General features: G+C 40.5%; 1 protein-coding gene across 1 annotated transcript in view; it reads left to right on the top strand.

Annotated features, from left to right (window-relative positions):
- VWF (von Willebrand factor) overlaps positions 1–10,625 on the top strand; it is a 215,415-nt gene that overhangs the window by 170,242 nt on the left and 34,548 nt on the right. Inside the window, exons 38-41 of the mRNA XM_007937087.2 lie at positions 1,000–1,102; positions 1,569–1,643; positions 3,173–3,277; positions 4,466–4,671. Of these exons, the coding sequence (XP_007935278.1) occupies positions 1,000–1,102; positions 1,569–1,643; positions 3,173–3,277; positions 4,466–4,671 (489 nt within the window). The remainder of the gene's footprint in view (positions 1–999; positions 1,103–1,568; positions 1,644–3,172; positions 3,278–4,465; positions 4,672–10,625) is intronic.

The raw sequence follows: 10,625 nt of genomic DNA, 5'->3' as shown, positions 1-10,625 counted from the left end.
ATGTATGTATGTATATATATATATATATATATAAAACATATATAACACACACACACACACACACACACATATGTTGTTGTTGTTGCTGTGTTCCGTCGAGTTGGACCCAACTCATAGCGACCCCTCCTTGGGTTGCCGAGGCAGTATCACTACGGAAGTAGATTGCCCAACCTTCCTTCTGAGGAATAGCTAGTGGCTTTGAACCACCAGCCTTCTGGTTAGCAGTCAAGTGCCTTAGGCACCATGCTACTAGAGCTCCCCCCATATATATATATATATATAACACAACATTTGCCAATTTAACATTTTTCAGTTGTACATTATAGTGATATCAATTATATAATCATGTAGTACCAGTATCACCCATAATCATTGCCAAATTTCTGATCACCATAAACAAAAACTCACTGTTTCCTAAATGATGGCTTTTGATCCCCCTTCCCTTCCTCCCCTGATAACCACTAATAAACTTTGATCTGTATATGTTTGCCTATTCTTATTGTTTCATACAAGTGATATATAATATTTGTCCTTTCAGAATCTGAGTTTTCAGAAACAGATCACTGGGCTTTCTTCTAGGTACCTCTGGGTTAGCAGCCAGAGTCTTAACCATTTGCATCACCCAGGGACTCAGTGTGATACAAGAACCCTTGTCTTCTTGCTTTGCTATTATAGTGCCACTACCAGAAAAGACCATAATGAATGCTGTTAAGCTTTTTAAATGTGTGGTTTATGATTTGTCTCTTGAGTTTACATAGCAGGATGGAGATGACCTTTCTGAGAGACCTTGATGCTTCTCCAGCTTTTTCCTGTCAGTATTTCACAATCTTTTTTCAAGTTGCTCTTACTCCTCTGTAGGGCTCTCAAAGGGAAGGCCTAAGAACTGGTCCTCACCAGGAGAAACTAAACCAGAGGTGGGGGATAATTGAATTCCGTGGACTCCAGAGCTTTGTGTCCTGAAGCACCCTGGGATCACTCTGACCTTTGTTTTCCTTTCAGTTTCTGGAAACCTGGGTCCCAGACCACCAACCCTGTCAGATCTGCACATGCCTCAGTGAGAGGAAGGTCAACTGCACATCACAGCCCTGCCTCACAGCCAGAGGTGAGAGTCCACTCCTCCTTGGGGCTCTTGGAGGAAGAAGAGCTTCCAAGGCTATCCAGCCACCATGTCTTCACACCTGTAGAGCAGATGCAAACCTTGGGCCCCTCGATTGATTTCTATGACTCAGCCTGCATCTCTGGTGCCAGCCCCACCCTTCTTTACCTCATTAGGTTTGAGGATACCCATTCTGGGCCTAGAATGGACGCTCTTACAGTTTAACTCTATTCACCTGTCCCTGCCTTGACCCTCTGATTTATAGCCCCCTGGAGGGTAAATTTGACCGTGTCAACAGGACACACAAGGGAGAATCATTTTATCAGAGGTCCCATGCCTGATTCCTCATGGGCCTCCCACATAGGCTCTAGGGTGGTTTTCAGTGAATGAGAGTCTGCAACATTTTTGCCCCTTCTTCAGGTTGTACCATTGTTTATTTCTCTCTATCTTAACAGCCCTTCTTTCATTCTAGCTCCCACATGTGGCCTGTGTGAAGTGGCCCGCCTCCACCAGAATCCAAACCAGTGTTGCCCAGAGTATGAGTGTGGTATGTAGCCCACCTTGGACATTTCTCCAGGGTCCAAGTCCTAGCCGTAGATGAACTGTGTCTTGGCTGCTGGGAGGTAGATGTAGTCCTATGCACTGAGAGTTAAATGGTGTCAATTTAACTGGAAGTGGGTAAGGGCTGATTGGATTTTCCAAAAAATGGAAAGAATAACCTCTGGGAAATAGGATTTATTTGCTAGAAACATTTTGCAGTGGGTTATTAAGTGTAAGCTTGAAAGCATTTAGAAAAGAATGGCATGCTTACTGGGGTGAGACGTCACAGAGATTTACTTAAACAGTCATACCAAAGTAATCCATTTTCCTTTTCAATAAAGTTCTGAGGATATAAGACCTAGAGAAGGCCACACACAGGGCACTTTGATTCAGCAAGTTATTTGTCAAAGGGTTTCATGATAGGTTTGCACACTGAATCATGAAGAGTGGGCTGAATAATGGTATTATGAAATTAATTCAGAGCTGATGGAATTAAAGCTAATATGACAGGAGATCTCTAGTGCCCTTATCCCTGTCCTGTCCAATGCATTTGTTAATTTCATGGGTAAAGCTATAAAGCATGGCTTGTAACATTGGCAGTGATGCAAATCTTCCAGGTAGAACAAATAGATCAACAGACAGTACAAGGCTCTAAGAAGAATGAAATAATCTGAGAAATTTATTAATGCTGATGATATTGATCATGGATAAGTAGAAGTCTTACAGGGGAGGGAGCTCTGACTTGAGAACAAGTTGTGTAAAACAGGTCTAAGAATGTTAATGATAGAGAGAACTGGAGTAGTCATGTAGTTTAAGTCCCTCATTTTGTGGACATTATTATGCTCCTGTACTGTGCCAGGCACTTTGTATACATTATTTCATGAACTCCTTAGACTAGCCCTTTAAGGTAGTATTCCAACCTTACAAAAGAGGAAATTGAGGCATACAGGGTTCAAATGATATGGCTGATACCTGGATATCTAGCAGATGATAAGTAATCAATATGAGCTTATCATATGACTTGGATCTACCAGTTAATCTATGACCTATCTATACAACCCATACGTTGATCCATCCAGCCACCTTTTTCCTTTCTTTCTTTCCTCCCTCCCTCCTTTCTTTCTTTTTCTTTCTTCCCTTCCTCCCTCCCTATCTGCCTGTTGTTGTTGTTGTTGTTGTTATGTGCCATCGAGTCGGCCCTGACTCATAGCGACCCCTCCTTGGGTTTCCGAGGCAGCATCACTACGGAAGCAGGATTGCCCAACCTTCCTTCCGAGGAGTGGCTGGTGGGTTTGAACCGCCAGCCGTCTGGTTAGCAGGCAAGTGTCTTAGCCACTATGCTACCAGAGCTCCCTATCTGCCTATCTATGTATTAATCTATCTATCACATCATTTATCACCACCAATCTAAAGGAGTTGAAGTCTGCATGTATAGGAATGTAGGATCCCACTCATACATTAATAAAAATAAAAATAAACAATAAAAGAGTAGCCTTCCTGACCTCTGAGTGGACATCTCTCTTTCCTGGTCCTCAGTGTGTGACCTAGTGAGCTGTGACTTGCCCCCCGTGCCTCACTGTGAAGATGGCCTCCAGGCGACACTGACCAATCCTGGCGAGTGCAGACCCAACTTCACTTGCGGTAAAGTCTCTGTGGATGAGGAGGAGCTAGAGTGGTCACTTGCCTGGGCTGGGCTGGTGTCCTCCTTCTTAGGAACTTGTTCCAAGTCATCTCATTATTCATATATGTGATTTCATGTATTCTAGTTAGCTGAATCTGGGTTCACAGTATGTCTGGAACAGAGGGGATAAAGTCATACCTGGACTGAATCCTCTAAAACATCCTTTCAGCTATATGCTGTTGAAGATGTGTCAGAGATGGGTACTTCCTTTTTAGGTCATATTAAGAGGCATTTGGGCTTGATGTGGGGAGGATTCCAGAAACCTGTCTTTATTTGCGAGGGACTGTTCCCTTGGCTTATTCTCATCATTGGGTCATATTCTTGAACAAATGTATAGATTTTTTTTTCCACTGTAGGTTTACATATTTAATAATTAAAGCTATACTTTAAGCATAGGGTTAAATTAAAGTAAGAAATGTCAAGAAACTAAATTCTGTATTTAGCTATGGAGAATACTTACTCTAAGTCAAGTGGAGTTCTTGTCTTGTTGATTTAGCCTCTGGCTGCACTTGAGTTCTAGATGTAAGACCTTGAGTTTGGAAGGTGAAGACATTACATATGATATAGTTTGGGAATAGGCAAAGGATAGAGGGATAGGATTTGGCATTTGTAAAATGATATTTAGGACTTGACAGGATGGCTGGCATTCTTTTATTCAATATTGTTGGAGGAGTTACAACTGCAGAGTATTGTTCTAGGTAGTGAAGTGGGGATAGCCCAGCAGACAGGATCAAATAGGCTACCAGCATATAAAAATGCTTACCAGCTCATGGCATGGCCAGACCTTCCTACAGTTACTTGGGTCTTAGAGATTCTATGTTTGGGGTCCCTGGGAATCAATAACTGGAATGACCCTAACTATTCCAGATATACATGAGAAGGTGATAGAGCAGGATCTGAACAGCCTGCACTTCTCCATGAGAATTCCTAGCTTTACATCTCTCCTTTTGATTAATGTTTTTGTTCTTCTGCAGTCTAACAGCTTTTAGGTATAATTGAATGTCCTGCAGCTTCTGAGCTGGGCTTACGTGCATTGCTGATTTGATATTCTGGGTCTAGACCTTACATTATAACTGAATATTCATGAACACTGGCTGGGTGCAATGCTCGTGTGGCAGGACTAGTGGCATCCTTGTGCTGCATCTTAGCCTGCAGAAAGGAGGAGTGCAGAAGAGAGTCCCCGCCCCCCTGCCCTCCACACCGGACACCGACCCTTCGGAAGACCCAATGCTGTGATGAGTATGAGTGTGCATGCAACTGTGTCAACTCTACAGTGAGCTGCCCACTGGGCTTCCTGGCCTCAGTGGTCACCAATGACTGTGACTGTACCACAATCACCTGCCTCCCTGACAAGGTAAGAGCTGTTGGCTCTGGCTGGGATGATGGCCAAATGTGTGCTCCTAATGGAAAATTCACCTTTACCCAACCTTCCTGTCCTGACCAGACCAAGAACTGTATGACTTGGTGGGCAGGCAATCAGAATACCATCTTTAGCCTAAATGAAAATTAGTTAATTCAGGAAGTATAGAGAACATATTATGTGCTCAGTATGGCTAGGTGCTGAGTTACAAGCAATGTATAAGACACACTCCCTGCCTTGAAGAACTTATTTTTATGCTAGATAAGGAAATAGTAAGATTTCATGGATCATTTAGAGAGTAGTTAATAGTTTACTAATTTTTAATTGCCATTAATCCATCCATGCGTTATTTACGGACAAAGTACACTAGTACTGTGTTAGGTGCTATGGGAGAAATGTAAGATTCAGTTCCTATTTGTGATCTTGTTAATACATTTCAGAGAATAATCTATAAGCTGAATACAAAAAAGTGTCAATGGATAGGATAGATATTAAATGTGAACAGTAGTCTCATAGCAAGAGATCCACCAAGAGGAGCTATGCTGTTGAGTCAAATCCAACTCATAGCGACTCCTTGGGTTTCCGAGGTGGTATCACTACCGAAGTAGATTGCCCAACCTTTCTTCTGAGGAGTGGCTGGTGGGTTTGAACCACCAGCCTTCTGGTTAGCAGTCAAATGCCTCAGACACTACGCTTCCTTGGAAGGAAGGTTGGGCAACGTACTTCCGTAGTGATACTACCTTGGAAACCCAAGGAGGGGTCACTATGAGTTGGGTCCAACTTGACAGCATATAACAAGAAGGGGTGAAAGATGGGACTTGAAATGAGCCAGAATTGCAGTAGGAAGGCCTGGGAATAGTCACACAGTTTGCTGGGTTGAGGGCAAGTCCTGGAATGAATAACCAAAAGAGGCTGCAGTTGTCTTTCCCTGGAGCCTCTTAGGGCAAGAAGAGACACTCATTTACCTATCATTCTCTAGACCTCTTATTCCTGCTAGGTGCTCTGTCAGCTCAAGGTGTCTAAGGATCCAAGTTCTACAGAAGCAGCTGCAGGTCTAAGAGGTGGTAGTTGCTGCTGCTTCTTTCTCCTCTTCTACCTCCCTCATTGGCTCTTTTCTTTTTCCTCTAAATGTTTCTTATATCTTTTTAATCTATGTTGTTGTAATCTATGTTGTTGTTGTAATCTATAGTATGTCCCAATTTTTTATACCCTTGGTTTGTTGGAGAAGCTAAGTTGTTTGTCCTATAGAATGTCATACATTCTGGATTTAGCTGATAGCTTCTTCTGGTATTGCTTGATATGCTTCTTCATCCACTATATTTCTAACAAACTGGAAGTTAGACCTAGTGGACTAATTACATTCAAGTTCAATTTTGGGGTTGGTGGTGGTGGCAAAAATACATTGTAGGCAATGCTATGTATTTCCTATTGCATCGTACCCCAAACCAAACCCACTGCCATCAGGTCGATTCCGACTCATAGTGACACCCCATTGGGTTTCCAAGGTGGTAAATCTTTACAGGAGTAGATTTCCCATCCTCCTTCCATGGAGCAGCTGCCAACCTTCTGGTTAGCAGTCAAATGCCATAGGCACTGCACCACCAGAACTTCTTTTTGCATTTTACCAGGAGGCACATATGTTCAGTTGTCTCACTTTTAAAGTTAAGACTGATTACTGGGTTCAGATTGTATCAGACTTTTCGCCAACATAAAGGTTCCTCCATTAATATTTTAAATAATACTTTTAATATGCTTTGATTACTGTTGCCTAAGATTCCTCTGGTAGCATAGTGGCTAAGACACTTGCCTGCTAACCAGACGGCTGGCGGTTCAAACCCACCAGCCACTCCTCGGAAGGAAGGTTGGGCAATCCTACTTCCATAGTGATACTGCCTCGGAAACCCAAGGAGGGGTCGCTATGAGTCGGGGCCGACTCGACGGCACATAACAACAACAACAACAACAAGATTCCTAATTACATTAGGGATTGAAAAATGGTGACTTTTCACTATTATTTGTCTGCGTTTATTGTCAATTTTATTTCTATAAGGAAGAACTTTCTTCCAATCACTTTTTAGTAACCTTGAATGGAGTTCCTTAGGGAATGTTGTTGTTGTTAGGTGCTATCGAGTTGGTTCTGACTCATGGCGACCCTAGGTATAACAGAATGAAACGCTGCAGTCCTGCACCATCCGTACAATCGTTGCTATGTTTGAGCTCATTGTTGCAACCACTGTGTTAATCCAAATCCATCTCATTAAGGGTCTTCCTCTTTTTCACTAATCCTCTACTTTACCAAGCATAATGTCCTTGGTCTTGCCTGATAACATGTCCTAAGGAGCGCTCTGGTTGTACTTCTTCCAAGATAGATTTGTTCATTCTTCTGGCAATCCATAGTTTATTCAATATTCTTTGCTAACATCATAATTAAAATGCATCAATTCTTCTTCAGTCTTCCTTGTTCATTGTCTAGCTTTTACATGCATATGAGATGATTAAAAATACCATGGCTTGCATCAGGTGCACCTTAGTCCTCAAGACCTTTAAAGAGGTCTTTTGTAGCAGATTTGCCCAATGCAAAACATTTAATTTCTTGACTGCTCCTTCTGGGGGCATTAATTATTAAAGTAAAATGAAATCCTTGACAACTTCAATATTTTTTTTTTTTCATTTATCTTGAAGTTGCTTATTGGTTCAGTTGTGAAGATTTTTGTTTTCTTTATGTTAAGGTGTAATCTATACTGAAGTCTTTGATTTTTATCAGTAAGTGCTTTAAGTCCTCCTCACTTTCAGCAAGCAAGTTTGTGTCATCTGTATATGATGGTTGTTAATGAGTCTTCCTCCAGTCCTGATGCCACATTCTTCTTCATATAGTCCAGCTTCTTGGATTATTTGCTCAGCATGCAGATTGAATAAGTATGGTAAAAGGGTACAACCCTGGTGCACATTCTCCCTGATTTTAAACTATGCAGTATCCCCTTGTTCTGTTTGAACAACTGCCTCTTGGTCTGTGTACAGGTTCTGCATGAGTACAATGAAATGTTCTGGCATTTCTTCACAATATTATCCATAATTTGTTATGGCCCACAGAGTTGAATGCCTTTGTATAGTCAATAAAACACAGGTAAACATTTTTCTGGTGTTTTCTGCTTTCAGCCAAGATCCATCAGCAGTGACATCCCTTGTTCCAAATCCTCTTCTGAATCCACCTTGAATTACTGGCAGTTTCTTGTTAATATACTTTTGCAATCCTTTTTGAATTATCTCCAGTATAATTTTACTCACATGTGATATTAATAATATTGTTTGATGATTTCTGCCTTCCATTGGATCATCTTTCTTGGAATAGGCATGGATATGGATCTCTTCCTTGGCATAGAAGAGTGAGTACTTTGGGATAGGCAGGAAAAATGCTTAATTCTTTTTCTTTATCAGTTTTCAGAGTAATGAGTTGAGGACCTTGCAACTTTCAAGGATGATCAGAGAGTTTGTGTATGTGTGTATGTGCTTACTAGTAACATTATAAATACTAGCCTTCTTGTTAGTAGTCAAATGCCTTAGGCACTATGCCACCACAGTTCCTGAGACACAGAGTATAGGGTGTGTTTGAGGTACATAGGTACTTATGTATTTGATTTGTTTTAATTCATTATAATCTTTATTCTTTTTGATACTCCAATTGTTTTGTCTGATGCAAATGGGAACCCCCTAAAAGTTGATTCGGAGACCTTTGACAAGGCCACATCGGCCTTTGATGGCTTTCTGAAACAACAAAGTTTACCAGGCTCATCTTGGACGTTTCTTGTGCCAGAACTAGAATCAGACATTTCACCAAGGAGGAGTAGTACCTTTTAGTGGAAATGATATTTAGCCATTACAATCTGGGTGCCAGGATCCTTATTACTCATGGGTTGTCATTGTCTCTAGATATTTCTGGCAGACAGAGCCTAGAAATATATATTTTTAAAAGAGAATAAAAACTCATAAGTTCATAGAGATATTTCCAATTCAAATTTCAGACTATAGGGTTTACTTAACTTTTCAGATTTTATGTTTGGATCATTTCTCTCTTAGTCTGAAAACCTTGGCTGCAAACATAATTACTTTTTGCCTTTATCTTACAATATGCCTATAGTAGTTTCAAAAATAACTACCAATATTACTGCTAACAATTTAAAACTATTATTAGCAGCTAGGATTTCTTTGCATTTCTTTTTGTCCTAAAAATATAACCTGTTAAAGATATACAGTCAGAATACTTGGTTTTAGTATCACTTGGCAGGAACCCTGGTCAGAGTAGTGGTGAATGCACTTGGCTGCTATCCAAAAGGTTGGTGGTTCAAACCCACCAGCTGCTCCATGGGAGAAAGATGAGGTAGTCTTCTGTAAACATTTGCAGCCTTGGAAACCCAATGGGTCAGCTCTGCTCTATCCTATAGTTTAGCTATGAGTCAGAATTGACTTGACAGCAATAGATTTTTTGAACATCACTTGAAATAATTATTTTCTCTGTATGGTTATGCCTTTGACTTGATATCCAGTTAGTCAGACATTTCAATTTTCAATTTGTAGGAGTTGCTTATTACTAGACTTTAAATTTAATTTTTGTTGTGGAATGACTCCAAAGCCAAATTATAAAGCATCATACATTTCTCAAAGGCTTACCTCTATCTCTGTCTTCTGTACTTTGTTTTTTCTCTCTCCCTATAATTTATCATTTTTATTCATTTTTGGTTTATCCTTCCATTGTTTCCTTTTGAAAATGTAAGAAGTACTTTTATATTGATATTTTTCCATTTATTACAAAAAGGATAAAAAAACCCCAAAAAACCAAACTGACTGCTGTCAAGTCGAATCCGACTCATAGTGACCCTTCCTTGGGTTTCCAAGGTGATATCACTATGGAAGTCGATTGCTCAACCTTCCTTCTGGGGAGTGGCTGGTGGGTTTGAACTGCTAACCCTTCTGGTTAGCAGTCAAATGCCTTAGGCACTACACCACCAGAGCTCCTAACATATTATACATTCTTCCCTGAACTTTGCTTTGTTTCATTTAACTATATTTGCTAGTGATTATTCTGTATTAGTATATAGAGATCTTCCTTATTTCTTTTTACAGCTGCATAGTGCTCTATTGCACGAAGACATCTTAGTTTATTCAAGTAGCCCCCTATTGATGGACATTTGGGTTGTTTCAGTCTTTTGTTATTACTAAAAATGTTTGGATAAATAGCCGTGTTCATCAGTCATGTGTTTTTGCTAGCGTGTCTTAGGCATAGATTCTTAAAAGTGAGATACTGAGTCAAATGATAAATGCACATGTACTTCTGCTAGATATTGCCAAATTCCCCTCCATAAGGTTGGTAACATTTTCCAACAGGATTCTTACTAAGTCTCACTCAATAAGTTCATTATACAGAAGCTAAAAGACTGAGTAGATATGTGATAATAGTTTAAAAATATTTGTACTACCCTTATGTGAATGTGTTTGGTTTTGTTTGGTTTATGTGAATGAGGATGGAGACCTGTTCTGTGTGATGATTTTGGAGGACAGACTTGGGACTAATTTAAAAACTGTCATTAAGTCCCCTGGTCAAACAGCTTCCTTAGCACTTCATCCCTACAAAGTAAAGTCTAAACTCTGAGTATGGCAGGATTCCCAGCTAACCTTTGTAATCTCATTTCCTACATCCCTTCCATAGCCTGTAGTCTTCCAAATAGGATCCCTTGTCCCTCAAACACACCCTATACTCTGTGCCTCAGAAGCTGTGGTGCATAGTACCTAAGGCATTTGACTGCTAACCAGAAGGCTGGTGGTTCAAACCCATCAGCCACTCCTCAGAAGGAAGATTGGGCAATCTACCTCTGTACAGATACTGCCTCAGAAACCCAAGAAGAGGTTGCTATGAGTTGAATTGACTGGACAGCAGTGAGGTTTTTTTTTTTTTT

This window comes from Orycteropus afer, unplaced genomic scaffold (genome assembly GCF_000298275.1).
Source record: "Orycteropus afer afer isolate SDZICR_OR568_19922 unplaced genomic scaffold, OryAfe1.0 scaffold00040, whole genome shotgun sequence".
In the NCBI taxonomy this organism is placed as follows: Eukaryota; Metazoa; Chordata; class Mammalia; order Tubulidentata; family Orycteropodidae; genus Orycteropus; species Orycteropus afer.
This window is presented reverse-complemented; position numbering and strand designations above follow the sequence as displayed.